Source organism: Rhinolophus sinicus, linkage group LG11 (assembly GCF_036562045.2).
Source record: "Rhinolophus sinicus isolate RSC01 linkage group LG11, ASM3656204v1, whole genome shotgun sequence".
NCBI classification, from domain to species: domain Eukaryota; kingdom Metazoa; phylum Chordata; class Mammalia; order Chiroptera; family Rhinolophidae; genus Rhinolophus; species Rhinolophus sinicus.
The window spans coordinates 16,499,639-16,518,203 of NC_133760.1; the positions used below are offsets into that span (position 1 = coordinate 16,499,639).

Sequence of the window (18,565 nt, forward strand, 5' to 3'; positions counted from 1 at the left end):
CACGATGTTTCCTGTAATACGGGTTTCATTTTTCCTTCTCTAGTCCCCCCTTTCCTCATCAATTCAGTCACCTGAGGCAGGACATGTGAAAGGAGGGCCCTCCTGGGCAAATGGTCGGGTGAGCCTGTCTGCAGCGCCCCCAGCAAAGCCTACCTCCAATGACCTCCACGAACTCCGGGCCAGCCATCGCCAAGAAGGGCACCTGGGCCTCCGTCGCCACTGCCTTGGCCAACAGCGTCTTTCCACAGCCGGGGGGCCCGAGCAACAGTGCGCCCTTCGGAACTTTGGCACCAAGCTGAAGGAAGCGCTCCGGGCTCTAGAAAAGCAGCAGACAATGCGACACTAACCTCGGGTGTTCCAGACAGAGTTTTCAAGAAACGACTCCCATGAAGGTCAGCTCAGTACTGACATGAATGTGCTATAGTTCCCGTGGTTCTGAGAGGAGCCAGGGTCCCAGGCGGCTTCGGTGCCATCAGTGATGGACTCTCCGCCCTGCTGCTGGTCGACAGCTGTGCATTTAGCCCAAGCTGACAGTCTAACAGCAGCCAGCACGGGGAGCACAAGCGTGTCCCCAGCTCAGCACAGGGAGCTCACCGCGCAGCACACACGTCTGATCGGTGCAGCTCTCCCCTCTGGGAGTGTGTTCACGCCCGTCTCCCGCTTGGCACCGGGCTCACCTTCAGATAATCCACAAACTCTTTGACCTCCAGTTTGGCTTCGTGCATTCCTGCTACATCTTTGAAGCTGACTCCCTTCCCCGTCTTGCCGTCCACAATCGTGAAACGAGCCATTTTAAGCTGATTCTGGGCAAAAGAACAAAGGACAGGGTGTTGGGCGCTCCTACAGCGAGAAGATAAGCCCCTTGGTGCGGGCTCTGCCTGTCCCGACCCTGCACGCTCCCCTCCCATCTGCCTCTCGGACCTCCTCCCACCAGCCAGAAGGACCAGCCCACACCCTCGCCACTCATGAAGACAGACAGCAGTCACGGTCACATTTCAGACATACAAGGAGAAATGTTTATTTTACATCATTAACAGGAAGAAAGCTATCTAGCATATAGCAATTCGCCTTAAAAAAATAAAACCAAAACTCCCACATACAAACTACGTAATTTAACAATCTCTTTTGCATGAACTATCTTATTTTTCTATATGGTTTTCCCATTACTATGTGATTTATTTTTCCGATTGTAAAAGGAATGTAATAATACTCAATTCTGGGGAGTCTTGGTAGAAACGTTAACAGAAAAGTTTTGGAGAGCAAATCAGGCAGGAGAGAGAAAGGTCTTAGTGAGGTGCGTTCAACTTCAGCCAGTCTTTCAGGAAGGCACACTAGACAGGCAATTAAGACAGGTACTCAAAAGATGCATGTGCATGGAATTCATCAAGAGTATTATTTAAAAACAACAATAAAAATAAACAGGCAAAAATATGCAAGTTATCAAACTGGTTGAGTAAAATATAGTACAAGCCCACGTGACTGTAATGGCACCCACTGTAATCCCACATGACACACCATGCTGCCATTAAAAGGGTGTAAGTCTTGAGCTACAGACACAGGAATACAGTCCTAATCTGAGCGGAAGCAAGGAGGTGACACTGCGTCCCCGCCCTGCCACAGTTCCCAGGGAGGGAGTAGGAGGCCACTTACAACCTGATAGGGCGGGGACGTGCACGTTACAATGAATGCCACAACAACAGGAAAATACTTTCAAAGTGTATCATAGATATTCTTTTAAAGACATCCTTCAAAACTTCTCAGTGTCTTAGCTAGTAGGGGAAATCAAAAACAGAGTCCTATCCAGCTGATGCTGAAAACTGCAGAATAAGCTGCCCTATAAACTCCCTTGGCTCAGGCACCCCACAAGTCAGAGAGAGGGGGCCTCAGTTAAAGCTGGTTACTGTACACCCTCCAGGCAGCCAAGCAGAAGGAAAAATGAGCTGCCAAATTATGGCTCCAGGCAGGCCCCTGCAGCAGGTTAATTCTCACTTATTCTGTTGTTTACAGGGAAAGCATTCAGCAAGAACAAACACAGACAAATCCTAAGACCACAAGTTCAGTGCGAAATGATCTGTACAACTTACAAAAGCACTGAATCCTCCTTCCCTTCCCGTCATTCCAGCCAGACGGAAAATATACCACAGGATGGCCAGGCCCACTGCTGTCATCCCCAAGGCATAGAGGGCACTGGTGGGAGAAAGAGAGGCAGTTACAGGCTCAGAAGGCCGTCACGCCTAACAAAGTCAGGGACCATGGACGTTTCAAAGATGAGAAGAGCAACCCCTCCCTCCAAGAGCAACGTGTAGAATAAACGGTCGTGAAAATGGGTTTCCCTGTCCAGTTCTCACCAATTATCGTCTTTCATAGTTCTCCAGTTTTCCCAAACTGTCAGATGGAGCACGGATACACTGGAGATACCGTTATATTACCATGGCATGAAGCCAGAAGAACTGACGCCACACACTCAGCCTATAATCTAGAACCTTGTGATAATTAATGAACCAACAAGAGCAGGTTTTCACGTTCAATGTATTTTGTTTTCAAAAGTAGGCCATTAATTTTGGTTAGTAAAGCAGTAAGCCTAGAATAAAGAGTACACTTTATGGTGTCAGCCGTCCACATGAAGAGGGGAAGCCACCCATCTGCCCTGTACCCTATCATCCTACAATAACCTGGAGGTGCAGCCTCAGAGCCCTGAGCCTTCAGGAGCCAGTGGGCTGTAGACTTGAGAGGCCCATCATTTCACAGGCATGTTCGCCAGTCACTGGCATTCTGCGTCTTATCAGAATTACAAAGCATGTCCACAAGTAAACCTCTGTGCTCACGGGTTTCAGCCACTGTTAGTCCCTGAGTGCAGTCAGAACCCCGACTGTGCTGACTGATCTGCTCCTACTAAGGAGTCTGCAGTCCCTCGACACACGGGCCACCCCCTCACCCCCCACCAGTCTTTATTTCTCTCTATAACATGGAACCAAGAATTTTTGCTAGACATCCATGCTTCTCCCCTTTCTATTACATTTTTGTATTTGTAGAAGCCAGCAACCCCACAATGTGCTAAATTCAGAAATGCAACAGACAGCTAAAGAAAGTGACTAAAACCAATCTCAACAGCCTCACACATTTCCAAATTTTCCAGCGTTATGTCATTCACCCACAGATTTATTTATCCTCCCACAAGGGGGTCTAGTTAACTGTAGGAAGGCCAGTTTGAGATTTTTACTTGTGGTTTGTTTCTCACATTACAAAGTCAAGCCTATTTTAGTTCAGGAGCCAACAAAAATGACCAACATACTTTCCAAAGAAGCCTGTACGCTTATAGGTAACCGGGATCCTGTCCTTGCCTTCGATATTCAGCTCATCTTCAGCCGCTCGAAGCTTCTCTTCAAACTTGTCGATATTTGCCACCTGCATTCGATACATCAAGGCCAGCCTCTGGGGGCAGAAAGCAGAAGGAACTGTGAGAGTGACAAATACGACAGACTGCTGATCCCTCAATATACAGATGGCATTCAGAAACTACTTCCACATCTAAAAAGTTTTCATTTTCTCCAACACCATTACAACAAAATTTCGATAGATATGCTTTCTCTATTTTCATTAATAGGAACATTTTAAGAAAATGGAGGGAGGTGTGTGTGTTTTACACTCAGCACCCTGCCTCACTCAGCCAAGTGTGCAGAGCACAGAGACACAGCCGCAAGCCTGCAGTGCTGCATTGGGGACACACAATTCACTTACTAAGGCGAGAAATGCAAGTGTTTGTGTTTAACCACTGGCTGAATCTGAAATTCAACTCAATGTGTTTTTTCTCAGCAAACCTTTTCTGAATAGAGCAAAGACTAAGGAAGAATGAGCAGGCAGAGAGTTCCCTGAAGCAAAATCACCTCCTCCCCCAGGTACACAGGCCTTAGAGAAAGAGACTCAAAACCAGACTAGGAGTCCACACTGGGTCCCCAAGTCCCTTCACGGTGAGTTGACCTGGTCACAGGGATGGATCGCTCCTGAGCTAGTCTGGAGCCCCCCTAGAAGAAACATCTGCAGAACCCCTAAGGATCAGGAGGACGGGTGGGGCAGGCCTCATCCTTCCCAACAGCATGCACTGTGTCACACGGGTCCCAGTCATCTTCCTAAGTGCCTGGTCCATAGGAAGGCACTTAGGACCAGCATTCAACTGTTCCAAGCTCAGATTCTAAACACACTCTTAAAATCTAAACTGAGCAACCAGATGTCTCCCTGGCTCTTAAGAGTTTCAGAAGATTTCTTGAGGAATGACTGTCACTATGAGAGCGGCCGGCCAGGCACCACGTCACGGGGGACAGGCCAAGTGGAGAGGCAGATGAGAGGACCCCCCCAGTCACCACACAGGGACCACGGTCTGTGCTGGAACCCGGGTGGCCTCAGCTGCTGGATTAACCTAACGGCTAATTAACCCCAAATGTCTGATCTGGACTTCTTCAATGCCGCAGTCACTCAAACCTGGCCTGGCCCTGTAAACAGGGTTCCCAATGTGCATAGAAAGGAAAAATGTAGAAATGACTCTCTTTCCATGCCAAACTCCAAGAATAAAACGTATGTATGAGTCCAGGAGCCAATTCAATTCCCACGTCCTCTCTAAAGCTTTCTCTGGTCACCTGGGCCCGAATCATCTGCTCACTTCTGCCCGGCCCTGCAACAGCCACCCAGGTCACTCAGTACTCGAGGCCAGGCAGCCTCCATCATGACTGCTCATTTCTAAGTGCACTGGAATCTCACTTTTACTGTTTAGCAGACTCTGTGGTGATCCTATCACCCTAACTAAATTATAAGCCCTTGTCAACTGACAACCAGCTGTAAACACCATGCCTGAGATCTGATCTGAAAGAGAAACGCTCTGAGCTGCGTGGCACCCACAATTGAGCATGCTCAGGCAGGACGAGAGCTCCACTGACCATTCAACCCTATTCAAAACCCAGAGCAGAGACTGGAGTGCTCGCAGGGCATGCGCTGGGACACCATGCCATCCTGCTGTAAGGGCGAGAATACGCTGCAGAGAAAAGTAAACCCGTGTTCCAGGGAAGCGGAGTGAATCAAACCCAGAACACCTGTCTGTGTCCCAGTGTGGAGAAAGGGGCATGGTTTTACTCGGTGTAGTTTTCCCACTGTGCAAACTTTTAATAAAATGGGAAGGAGACTAAAGAAACATGACAATATAATCCACGATCCTTGATTGGATCCTGGATTAAAATACTAACAAAAACAGTCTCTAAGGCCAGTTACAAAGACGACTGAGAAACATGAACAGGGAAAGTCCTTCAGAAAATATTCTAGTATCAGTGGTACCTTTCTTCGGCCTGACAATGGTGCGTGGTTACTGGACAATGAGAAGGGGGGAATCAGAGATCAGAGAGAGATTCATTTTCACACCAGGGTTTTCACAGTCAAGCTTCTGGGGCCCAGTTTCTACATGCCCCACCACATTTCCCAGCAGTACCAGACAACTAGGCCACTGTTACTAGGGTGTGTCACTCCCCATTTTTGATGCCCAACCCTCTACTTGGTACAAAATCCCACCCTCCCAATCCCTCTGCAGTGTTTGCCACCTCTCCTCTCACTAGGGCACCACTCTCCAGTTCTGACCATGCTGGGGTTCTCTCCTGAGGCTGGTGGGGGAGTGGGGGTGCCTAAGCTGGGAGCTGAGCAGAGTCCCTTTCGTTCCCTTTCTTTCCTGCTCCTGTCCGAGGACCAGCCCTTGCCTGACTCCTGACTCTTAGCCACCGCCTCGGAGTGCTGTTCGTTTCCTGCCCCTGCCCCCCACCCCGAGAGATTTCTGCTTGGCCAGCCAACCCCCAGTCACCTCAACGCACCTGCACCTGCCAAAACTACCCTGTCTGCTGACCACCAGCCAGCGCCACGCCACTCGCCTAGACTGACTGAGCAAAATCTGAGGGCTACAGCTGGTTCCTCTCTCCTTAGTCCCTTGTGCCAGGGAGTCACCACTGTGGCCACTCTGTCACTGCTTCATCTGTTCCTCTCTTTACGCAGCCACCACAGCAGCTGTGGGACCACTAGCTTCTGTCTGGAGACAACTCTGCCTCTCTCCATTTTAAGCTCCATCTTAGTGGGCCACCGCTCAAAAAAACTTCAGCAAACCCTGCTTTACATCAAGATGCTCATATCTTGTTTTCAGAATACCTAACACAGGACAACCACACCAACGGGAGCAGCAGGGACGAGGGAAAAGGGGCGCACACATGCCCTCACTCACAGGCCGCCCGAACACCACGGCTCCAGGATGCAGGTACACTTCCACCACGTCACTCTCGGGCACCACCTGGACCCGCTGCACTTCGCCCTTGGCCAGCATCTCGTTGACAAAGTCGTTCCAGGAAATGTTGCCCCCGCTGGTGCTGAGCGCGTTCAGCAGGCTCATGACAACAGCAATGACGAACAAGGTGCGCAGCCGCTCGCGGTACATCTGGTCCTCCCTCTCCTTGCGTCTCCTCTCCTCTGCGAGCCGGCACCAGGGGGGCGTTAGACGCAGGCCTAGGCCACAGGCCCAGCCCGCCCTCAGTGTCCTCCGTGTTTTTGTCGGGAAAGCTCAACGCTGAGATCGTGGTGTCTCCTCTCCCACACGATCCCACATTCTGGGGCTTTTTTCCAACAAATGATTCAAGACTAACACTCACCACAAGCCATTCGAGGTCACCAACATTCCATTCAGGGACCCCCACTGCTCAGAAAACAAGAAATCTTTTTTTTTTTTTTTTTTTTTAAGATATTTACTCCAGGAAAGAAAGAGAGGGAACAGTCATTTTCTCACCATGGAAAGTTCTTCCCTGGTGTTCTCAACCAGTTGTTCTCAACTCTCATCCCTGGGAGTACATTAGAATACTTTTATTATTATTATTATTGGGGAAGGGGAACGGGACTTTATTGGGGAACAGTGTGTACTTCCAGGACTTTTTTCCAAGTCAAGTTGTTGTCCTTTCAATCTTAGTTGTGGAGGGTGCCATTCAGCTTCAAGTTGTTGTCCTTTCAGTCTTAGTTGTGGAGGGTGCAGCTCAGCTCTAGGTCCAGTTGCTGTTGCTAGTTGCAGGGGGTGCAGCCCACCATCCCTTGCGGGAGTCGAACCAGCAACCTTGTGGTTGAGAGGACACGCTCCAACCAACAGCCATCTGGGAGCTCAGTGGCAGCTCAGCTCAAGGTGCCATGTTCAATCTTAGTTGCAGGAGGCAGAGCCCACCATCCCTTGCGGGACTCGAGGAGTTGAACTGGCAACCTTGTGGTTGAGAGCCCACTGGCCCATGTGGGAATCGAACTAGCAGCCTTAGGAGTTAGGAGCATGGAGCTCCAACCGCCTGAGCCACCGGGCCGGCCAAGAAATCATTTTTAAAGTCAAAAAACTTCCTAGGACTACCACGCTGTGCAACTACACAGTAAACGCCCTCACTGAGAGCACATCCGACCCAGGCTGTGAGGAATTCAGGCAGCCAAGCTTTGATTAGATACTAAACAGCATCGACAGAGTATTTATAGCACATGTATTAATAACAATAAAACAAATACTTTTTACCATCCCTGCCTTAAGAAATAACACCATCCGGCCCCTCTGAAGACCCCATATGCCCTCCCTCAACCCCACAATCACCATCCTGAACTTGTTATTTATCAGAATGAATAACATTCAAATACGTTGTATGTTACATAACATTTGAAAATAGTACACTTAAAGTGTAAGATGCGTTATTTAGTCTTTAGAAAAATACTGGGGACTACTTCTAGACTATTCTCTAAAGACCAATTCTTTCTCAGATCCATTAGATAAATCCCCCCAAATCACACTACTCAGTTATTAATACCCTACTTAGGATATATAGACAGCCTCATGCTCAATTCTTGGGGATGGAAAAAAGATAGAAGATTCAGCCCGTGATCTTGAGACCAAGGAAACCTTGGGGGAAGGTGAGTAGACCTCAGCAGGCAGTGGACAGAAGAATGCTCCAGGAAGGAGGGAGAGAGAAACCTTTGGAGAGAGACGAGGAGCACATGCGGGGTCACCTGTTTTCAGCCCAGAGCACAGCTGGGAAAGAGTTCTGCAGGTGGGCTGAGTATTAGTGACCCACCAAAGGCCAGGCCACAGTATTCCTCCCAAACCCCCCAATGAGATAAGTCCCGTCCTCTGCTGGGATGAAGAGCAGGTGCTGTATTTTATTTATATGCTGCTTCCCATGGTCTCATGGTCCACGTACCCCAGTCCTTACAACCATCAGGCACCCCCGTTCACACAAGGAGGGCCTGGAACTACTTGTGCAGCACTCACCTATGCAGTGTGGGCCCGTCCTTCCCAACATTCTAACTTTTTTACAACATTCCAAGATTTTACCAGACTTGTCCTTAATGATGCCCTTTGAGAAATGTACAATCCATCACCAGTTCTGCTCAAGATGGGCCCAGACCTATCTCAGCAACCATAGCCTCAACCATTTATTTATCCCCCCCACAATCCATATGTTCCTTCAGAAGCACAGACATGCTCGTCTGCTCAGGGGAAGGGCAGGGAGGACCTGGAACAGACAGGGCTCAGCCCAAAGCCTGGGTGAGGTGGACCGTCCACACGAAGCTGCCGTGTGGTTACTTTTCCAAGGACAAGAGTGCGGCTGGAACTCAGTGTGTACCGGCTCCTCTCTGCACTGCCTGGAGGCGTCACCCACAAACACACCACCTTCCTCTCCAACAATCAGTTTAGAGGAATTCAAAAGCATTTTAAATCTGCTTAAAAACACAAATGAAACCTACTGAGAAGCTGTCCTAGTAATCATTTTGAAAACATGAAGGTAAATTTTAGGTATTATCATACCTTGTTATAACAGATTATAGTAATATATCTAATATTTAAAGCTCACATTCACAAAAGGCAACTAAATAAAGCCTAGCACTTATTTTGGAAAGCAAATGTATGTTCTCAGGCGAGTACTAATTATTTAGAAACCATCTATTTCAAATATTTAATTTTCAATCTTCTTTCCTAACTAACAATGCTGACAGTCATCACAGTAGCTACAACACACTGACCTGAAGGAGGCTCGTGCCATTAACATCTCTCATTCAGAGGCTTTAAATGATCATAATGTCTATTTTCGATACATGTAAGACACTGAACTTGTGTGTCCCGTTTTCCTGGCTGCGTGGCTGCAGTGCACAAATCAAGGGTCATTCCTCACTGCTCTGCATGTAACACTCCACCACATCCCACACGAAAAGGGTTTGAAGCAATTCTGTCACTCACAAGCATCTGTTCATAGAGTGTGAAGAAGGTCGACAATTTTCAAAAGCTACAGATGGGTGTTAAATAAGACAGATTTGCACGTTAGCAAGAATTTCTAAAAACAATAAAAAGACAGCTTGAATTTGGACTCCAATAAACACCTCTTCCATTTTCTTCACAAAAGTCCGATTTTTTTCAAATAAAAACCAGCCTGGGGGGCTGCTGGTTAGCTCAGTTTGTTAGAGTGCGGTGCTCATAACACCAAGGTTGCCAGTTGGATCCCCGCATGGGCCAGTGTGAGCTGCGCCCTCCACAACTAGATTGAAACAACTACTTGACTTGGAGCTGATGGGTCTTGGAAAAACACACTTAAATAAACAAAAGTTTAAAAACAAACAAACAAAAAAACCCAGCCTGGTGTTCTCACACACACTGAGCCGCACCCTGAGCACAGGCTGCCCCCTGTTCATTCATTCATAAGGGTTAGCAATTCTCATTATTATCATCAGCTCCTGGCAGCCACCTTTCACCTTAGAGGTCAACTCAGTTCAAACTTACCTTTTTATTACCCTTTACATGACCATCCAGTCCTAATTCCAGAGCAGAGATGAGACTTAAGCTTTGCAAGTGAGGTCACTGTGAACTGGGGCTGGGGGCTGGGGCAAGGATTGATTGGCACCCAGTGGTTGTCTTATAGGACAGGGATCTGTCCTACTCCTTCTTCAAGGCCACACACTGTACCCTCCTCTCCTCTGGGGCTGCTTCTCAAGCCTGGAGGCAGTGGCAACACTAGCCAGGTGTAAATGGGGGTGGGTTCAGCCAAGGAGCCTTGGTGCCTTCCTCCCTGCCCCAGCACCTTGAGTGCAGGACAGATCCAAGATTCACTCTTTCCATGCAGAGGATAGAAATGCCGCCTGCCTATAGGCATTCTGAAGATGACAAGGGACACAGGTGCTGATGGGAGCGTTTCTAAAAGGACAGGCAGGAAGGATCCAGCAATCGCATTAGAGACTGGGGGGAGGTATGCTCAGGGCGAGGGGAGCACAGGTGCCTGGGCTTGCTCTACTTTTAAGATAGGACTCCTGTTACTTAGATTAGAACGTGCATGTGAAGACAAGCAAGCTAGCCATTATTCCAGAATACCCGATAGACAGAGCTACCTTCATCATCTTCAGGGGTCCTCCCCTTGGATTTATCATGGTCCTTAGTCTTCTGATTCTTCTTTGAGGTGTTAAAATAGTAAGTGCCACCTACAATGAATAGGGAAAATATTTAACACTCAAGATCTACAACTACAAAAAAATAAAAAATAAAGCAAAAAAAAAAACACAAAAAAAAAACAACCAATAAAAAAATAAAGATCTCCAACTACAGGGAGACATTTAGGAAAATAGTATATTCTCGAACAACCAAATCAAAACACAAACCTACATCCACAAGATTTAGAAGTTTGAGATAAAGCATTTACTTCTCTCATTCTTAGTATAGTATTTATTAATTATAGAATACAAAGCTACTTCAACTTACGAAGTAGTTTGTAATTTAAATTAGTCAATGTGAGGGAATGAAAATAGTTATAAACATAAATTTGAAAAAGTGTCTTGAGTTTGTTGGAGAACAATCTCTTCAATACATACAGTCACTTTAAATGAACTTAAACAAGTGAACAACACAAGTGGCTTTGGTACATGCAGTAAGGCAGCAACCCAGCTCTCAGCATCACCATCACTCCTCACACAAAAGGCTCTGTCTTGTGCAAGGTCTGAACGAATCAGTGTTTAAGATGGGGAAGAAAAGATTCTCGTAACTATGACCAAGCTGAACCTTTCTTCACAGACATTAACAGAATCACAAGTGAAACTACCCTGATAGCCACTTGACACAGATCAGGCTGGTTGGAGGGTGAACTGTGTGCCACTGGGTGCGTGTGTAGATTTAAATGGGAAAACAGACAGCAGATGTACCAACTGCTGCCAAGTCATAGCTCTCTCTGACTATGTGAGGGCACCAGGCTGTTTCATGTACATTAGGACTCAGAGATTTTAGTTTTTCCCTGCTCCAACTGGATAAAGTGGGGAGTAAAATTACAGGTGTCAATCCTAAGGTCCTCTTATCTAAGATCAAGAGAGACAGCAGGATGTCACAGTGTCTCACTAAACAGTACATGCAACTCCATTGTGAGAGCAAATTATTTACAGGCTATTTTCAGTTACCTTGTGGATATAAAACATGTGAGTCACTCTGTAGATCCTTACAAATGTTCTTGGAGCTGGCTAGAGAATATGACAAAGTTTTTTCACAGAGCCCAATTATTGCTATATACCATATTTTCAAAAAAAAAAAAAAACACAAAAAAGACAACTCAAAATAAGCAAAAATGGTCTGTTCAAACCTCAGACAATCTTCTTTTAAGTAAATTTCATTTCAGAGCATCTAAGAGCTCACGATAAATAGAAGCCACAGGATCTCTTAGTGATTTCATTTTCCTGTCAATGTCAAACCAGCAATATTATCCTAATTTATTCAAATTTATCCTAATTTATACAAATAACACAGGCTCTTCCAGTCACTTCTCTTTCAACAGATACATACCTAAGAGCTTCCAGAGTCTGATTGGATTCTGGACTAGATGCTGTTTCAACAACAATCCATGGATCCCTTCAAAGGTAGGGGTTAGCAGTCGCAATTGCAAACTCTGAAAAAAAAAAAAGAATGAAACTCAGGATCGGTCATACCAGCATAACAGCACACCAAAGCAACGTGGACTAATTCCCTGATGCAAAATCTTTTCTAAAAGCTCAAATATTTATTTATCTGTAATGTTTATATTGCCCTGAAATGTGAAGAAAGTCTGAGAATTATTTCAAAGTTTTGACAAAACATCAAAATAAAAAAAGATATCAAAACGTCAAAAGCCAGGAGAGCAAGGCAAAGAATCGCTGAACTAAAGGCACAGGGCACTGGCTACCACTCTGTGCCTCAAGGTTCAACTATGCTGCAGGATGCCGAGCAGAGTTCTCAAAGGCCGCAATGACTGCCCAGAGCCTTTGCTCCTGGTATCTCCAGACGACTCCATGTAGAACACTTCCAGCAGTTTACCATTCTATATTTCCAAAGTTCTGTTTTCAAGATGAGTATTCTCCCACCTGAATGAATGTGTTTCATGTTCTTAAAGTGGTCCAATTTAACTTTTTCTGTGTCTGTGTTGGCAATTTCTTAATTTCTGTTTTATTTATTTTTAATTTTTTTCATTAGCTCATCCCTGCCCTGCTGCTGCTATGGAGAAAAGTAACTCCTTGCTCAATTCAATGCTCTTTGGTAAGAAGCACATTACATTCAATTTCCTTTAGTACAGAACAGAATGAAAATTCCGTCTATACAATTATTGCCCCATTAATTACTACTACTATTCTTGGCTCAATGATGACCAGAAGTCATACAACGGAGAACCCAGAATGTGGACTCAGCCCAATAAATGAATATCAGTGTGTTGAAAATAGTACACACACAAAAATTGTCATTCTTCAAAGTCAGCCCCAAAGACGTTTAAACAGGTTACCTTAGTTTATTACTATTATAACCATTGGTGAGATAATCTGTTTAGATTTCACAAGTATGTGTGAATTGTGTACTTCAGCCCTTCCTTTCATAGAATAAGCATAGGTTCAGACTAAAGATAATGAATTATAATGTTCCTTCTCAATAGAACAAGGCAAAAAACAACTGTAATATACATCTATAGTTGCCCTCAGGTTCAGGAAGGTGGCCAGTAATCTAGAATAGGATTATAATTATAGGATTATAATTCAAATTCGTCCTCCAGTTATGGAAAAATATAACAATAATAAATTTCGACCTAGAATGTGAAGGTTGAACTAAGAGAGGGCTGGAAAAAAAACAGCCAAAAACGCACCAGGGGTTTGGATCTTTGTTTGCTTTCAGGATAAAATGTCAACTATAGCAGGGCCTGGAACACAGCCTTCACATAGAGAGTGCTCCATGAATTTGTGTGTCAATAACGTGCGAAGCCGCACAACAAAAGCAGAATACAGCTACGTGGTATTTTGCTCACACAAAACCCTCAGGCGACCTCTGAGGGCTACTGTATGGAACACGTTGAATTCATCCCGATGAGCTCCAGAATCAATGCGAGCCCAGTGTAAAATACGTCTCTGCTAGAAAACGGTGAAACTCTTACTGGATTCAATTGTAAAAAGCCAGAAAGAATAGTAAAAAATATTGACCCACGAAGTACAGGCTGAAAACACCCAAACCGGAGCCTGTGCGGATGCGCTGCCTCCTCCCGGGCCCAGCCGGAGTGGCCTCTGCGCCACCGGGGTTACCTGCAGGGCTCGGCCTCCAGCCCCGACGACACCCATCGGAGGCCTGTGGACGAAGTATGGCCACCTCCTCCCAGCCCCGGCGGAGAGGCCTGGGCCCCAGCCCCAACAGGGGCCCCGCAGCCTCTCCAGACCCGGGCTCTGGCCCTGCCGGAGGGCGCGCAACGACAGCCACGCGGCCGCCATGTTGGCCCGGAAGCGGCCCGGCGCGGAGGGAGCCTCTTCCAAGCGCCTGCGCTGTCGACGTGCGGGGGGGGTGGGGGGGGAGGCTGCCCTCGGGGCGCCTGCGCGGTCGGCACCTCCAAGACTACTATGTCCCCTGGTCTCGGCTTCTGGGGTCAAGATGCCTATGGGCGCCCTGAATCCGACTGGTTTCCATGCGGCTTAGTGAAGCGCCGCCCTGTGCTGAGCGCCGCGAGTTTAAGTGCAGCCTGGCGGCCCTGGAGGGAGGGTATTGGGAGTCGGCGCCGGGCCGCTGGTGGGACGGGCTTCTCCGCAGCAGGTCCCAGGTCACGGAGCGGAGCGAGGGAACGTGCGAGGACAGCCGGGCCCCGAACCCAGCCCGGCTGCGTCTTGGCACGAGGGAGGCCCCGCGAGCGCGGAGAGGGCCCTGCGCGCGGTCTCGCGCGGGTTAAGAGGAAGGACGTTGAGAAGGAGGGTCGCGGAGCACCCCCGGCGCGGGCACAGTCTGGAATCGCGTTCTACAGATGTTTACTTTCGAGTAAGATAACCGTCTCCTCAACTAGTTATCTTGTTCTGGCGGCACGCTGACTCGTTTCTGAAAGTCCTTCCCAGCCCTGGGGGTCAGGATCACGGCCCAGACACCAGAGTCCACTCGCTGCCCGTGGGAAATGAGCAGGCGGGAGTCTTTAATCCCCGGCCCGGGCAGCACACCCTGGGCGTCCCGCCCAGGCTGCCTCCTTCCTGACTTTTCCCACCTCTTTCCCTGCCCACCTTCGCTCTGCTTGAATGCTTAGTTCTGACACTGATGATTGATGAGAGCTGAAAAGCATGTTGAGTGTTACAGTGGAAGCATTAGGGTGACATACTTGTTTCTGTGCTTTTCTGTATTCCCCAGTGCCTAAGGACGAATCACAACAATAGCCATATTCCTGAGTGGTAACGAGTGTCTGGCTTCATATCACACACTCTTATTTCATACTCACAACTCTGAGAAATAAATACTTTTCATAGGTATTTTACAGCTGTGGAACAGACTCAGAAAAATTAAAAGTAACCTGTCCAAGGTCACAGCTAGGAAATGATGGCACAGAGTTTCAGAGCTGGTCTGACTAGTTTCTGGGCTACTCCCCCATTGAGCCTTAAGTATTACAAAGTAACATGTATAACTAGTATATCCTTTTCCTTCCTCTCCCTAAAACTAGAAAGGTTTGGGGACATTTTTTTAATTAAGTGTCCTGATTATTGGTCCTCAGTTCTCTGGCAGCTGCTGCTTTTGAACAGGTTGCTATTTGTGGTTGGTTGGTGGAGCTAGCAGCCTCATAGCCCCGGGCTGCTGCTGGCTACTCTTGATTTACACAACTGCACTGCCTTGCCTTTTGTTTCTCCTGCCCTTGCAATCTTCTTTCACAGTCAGTCCATCCTCCCCCATTTCCTCCTCCACTATTTTTCATTTTTCTGGTTAAATTGTCCCGCCTACTTTCTGCCTTCCAGCTGGCTGTATCCTGCCCTCACTTTCTCCCCAGACAAGTCCTGTGACTATAACCAAACTTCCCAGAGTGGTTTCTTGAGCTCTATCAAAGCTTGTGCAAAGCTGCCCTGACAGGAAGTGACCAAGCCCACCCTCACGTCTGTTGCCTCATTGCCCAGTTCAGAGAATGTGTGACTCAAAGCCTCTAACAAGCATGAATGTGTTTGGGAAGAGTATAAGATGCAATCCCATCAATACTGTTCGAAATAAAATTCTTATTGTGGTCCAACCTCTACCTGGTGATTCAGTTGTAAGCAGTGCAGGATGATGTCAGGGGGCCAGACTCTGGAGAAAGAACGTTGCCTTCTGTTCTCAGCTTATGACCTTGAGCAAGTTATTATTAACTTCCCCAAGCCTCAATTTTCTCATCAGTAAAATGGGGATGATAGTTATCTGCAAAGTAAGGCTGATATCAGCCTTGAGTTTCCCACAGGGTTGTTGTAGATAAAATGCAATTAAAGTATGTGAACGCAGCTTGTGAACCAGGGAGGTGTTCTTATATCCAGGAGTTATTCCTAGGATGTCGTGGGAAATGAGGTTCTGGGAAAACAAACTATTGATTCATTTATTCAAACACATGTGTTTAACAAGTATCCTTTGAAGGCTGACTGTGTCCCTGGCCTCAGGTGAGAGGTGAATCATGACTGAACCCCACCTTGCTTCAGTCCCACCTCTGCAGTGGCCCAGGGCACAGGCTCCTGTGGTCTCAGGCAACACGGATTTAATTTAAAGGTTCAGATGCTTCATGCCCTGGACCTAGAGGGAAGAAAACGCTATAGGAAAGCTGGCTCACAGAATCTTCCCTGGCTCTTAGGCCCCACTGCTTCACCCACCAGGCCATCAGATTCATTTCACTCTCCTCTCAGCTATTTCCGTCACTGCTATCTTTATTCTTTCCGTACTTCGCAACTTCTGTTTACTCATTTGTACTTCCTCAGCTCTCTGAACTCTGCTCATCAGGACGTTTCAGTGTGACTTCCCTTAACATCTGAGAAGCAATCTCACAGTGAACTGGTTTGAGTCAGGGCATGTCCTAGGTCTCTGTACTGCCACCCTGGTGCCAGGTGCCATCCATTCCAGATCCATGAGCAAAGTGAGCCTCAGGAGGTGTGGAAAGGCCACCCTTTCAGCCTGGGCGGCAGAGGGTGTGTCTGTCCCACTGTCATCCCCAGAACTCCACTCTCTCAGCATGGAGGAGCCTCTGCTCACTGTTAGCTGAAGGGCTTCAGGAAAACTGCTCTTGAAACAAACATCAGTCACTTTGCCTGTAAAATAGTAATAATACTTTAGCAGCCTGGAGACAGAAGTGGATCTATTGGGCCATTTTTGGTTTTAAGATCTAGGCTTCCTTATTAATATTAGAGCAAATAATTTCTTCTTCCCAAATTAGGCAGCTTAGTGGCAACTAAACTTCTAAACTTTGAAAAAAATTTTGTTAAAGGTATTGGGGTGACATTGGTTAGTACAATTATATAGATTTCAAGTGTACAATTCTATAACACATTATTTATATACTGCATTCTGTGTTCACCACCCAGAGTCAGTTCTCCTTCCATTACCATATATGTGACCCCTTTTACTCTCTTCTCCCACCCCCTACACTTTTTTTTTTAAAACACAGTTGCTTCCACACTTACCCTGGCCTTTGAAGCCCTTGGACTGTTGCACAATATAATTGCTGCACTGCAATCATGACAGTGAGCTCATTCCTGCTAAGTCATGCAGCTTTGAATGACCCAGTCTACAACTAGGTATTTGGTTAATATTAGGATGTCTTCTCTAAAATACACTCCCTTGTGGAGTGTTTGAATAACTTATTTATCTCTTTAAATTTTGGCAAATTTTGTTTCTGAACTAAAGATCTGTCTTAGGAAATGATTTATTTTCATATCACTTGTTAACTGGATTTTACTCATCACATGCGCAACAAGATTTAGTAATCACAGATTTTGTTCTTCTTGAAATGATGAAAAGACCCTTTCTACTAGCGAAAAACCTCTACAGGAATTGGGCATAACTAAATAGCAACATGTTCCTCAATATTCTGTAAGACTGTTGGGTGTGGGATTTTGGATAGATATTTAGGAAGGACCTTGAAAGGGCAGGGTCTGTACCCTTTCCTCATAATGTTACTCCTATAGCTCTGGGCAACACATACCAAGTTCATTAATTTAACCACTTGTTCTGTTGATTGTGTTAACTAGCCATTACTGTGTAACAAATTACCCTAAAACTTAGCAAGTGAAAACAACTAATGTTTATCCACAGTTTCTGAGGGTCAGGAATCTGGGAGTGGTTGACCTGCTAGTCCTGGCTGCTCAGCGTCTCTCACAGGATGCAGTTGAGTTGACACCCAGGGCTACAATCATTTGACTCTTGCCTGGCACTAGAAGATGGGCTTCCAAGGTGACACACTCACCTGGCTGTTGGCAGGAGGCCTCATCTCCTTACCAAGTCTCCACGGGGCTGCTCACATGACATGGTACCATGTGACAGGGACGACCCAAGGGGACAGGGGTTCTTAAGGACCAGCTTGGAGGCTGTTAACCGTAGTGATGATTATAGAAGATACCTGTTGTTCAGATCTGGTCAGCAAAACCCAACCCCTCAGTTCCTGACTCCCCTGATCATGTGATTTGCCTTCACAGTGTAGCACGTTTGCCACATTGATTGGTTTAGGAAAGGGAAAGTCAACCCCTGGAAGTTCTTCCTCAGGATTTCTATTTGAAGATGGAAAAGGAACCTTGCCTTTGGGCTCATGAAGTAGAAGGATAAATCCAGAGTGCTGCTGGCACCTTTCCTGTCCCATGTTAAAAAAACAGCTGTAGTTGGAGAGAATAAGGCCCACAGAGAGTGAAGGAGCCAAGGCTACAGGTGAGACTCGGGACACCCTGTTTGTGTCCCTGGATCCTTCATTTCCTTGTTATGAGCCAACCCCTTTCTTATGATACAAGTTTACATTAGGTTTTCCTCTGGTCAAGGTGGGGTTTGCATCTCCTGGTCCATTAACCACTGGGGAGTCATCGCTGGCCAGAGATCTGGGCCTCCTCCTCAACTCCCTGATGTGGGTTCAGAAGCCTCAGCTGGGTTCAGCTACCAGGAAAGAGGGACCACGTCTGGGTGTCTAGTTTGTAGAAATTCCTAAAAGTTATTAACAAGATATCTGTCTGGTTCCAGGGGTTACTTGTTACTTGATGAGATACTTGTAGCAAGAAAAGTTCTGTTGTCTGTATGTGGTCTCCCTGAGCGTTCTCAGTTGGAAGTGTCTTG

At 46.8% G+C, this 18,565-nt stretch overlaps 1 protein-coding gene across 2 annotated transcripts in view; it reads right to left on the bottom strand.

Moving 5' to 3' along the window:
• SPG7 (SPG7 matrix AAA peptidase subunit, paraplegin) overlaps positions 1–14,423 on the bottom strand; it is a 30,099-nt gene extending 15,676 nt beyond the window's left edge. Inside the window, exons 1-8 of one of the 2 annotated variants that reach the window (XM_019742649.2) lie at positions 13,588–14,423; positions 11,837–11,939; positions 10,405–10,494; positions 6,245–6,486; positions 3,293–3,432; positions 2,085–2,187; positions 678–803; positions 154–316 (exon numbers count right to left, since the gene is read on the bottom strand). In XM_019742649.2, the coding sequence (XP_019598208.2) occupies positions 154–316; positions 678–803; positions 2,085–2,187; positions 3,293–3,432; positions 6,245–6,486; positions 10,405–10,494; positions 11,837–11,939; positions 13,588–13,770 (1,150 nt within the window). In that variant the 5' untranslated portion in view covers positions 13,771–14,423. Of the gene's footprint in view, positions 1–153; positions 317–677; positions 804–2,084; positions 2,188–3,292; positions 3,433–6,244; positions 6,523–10,404; positions 10,495–11,836; positions 11,940–13,587 lie in introns of both variants that reach the window. The other variant, XM_019742648.2, reaches the window with a different exon arrangement.
• Positions 14,424–18,565: the final 4,142 nt, after the last annotated feature.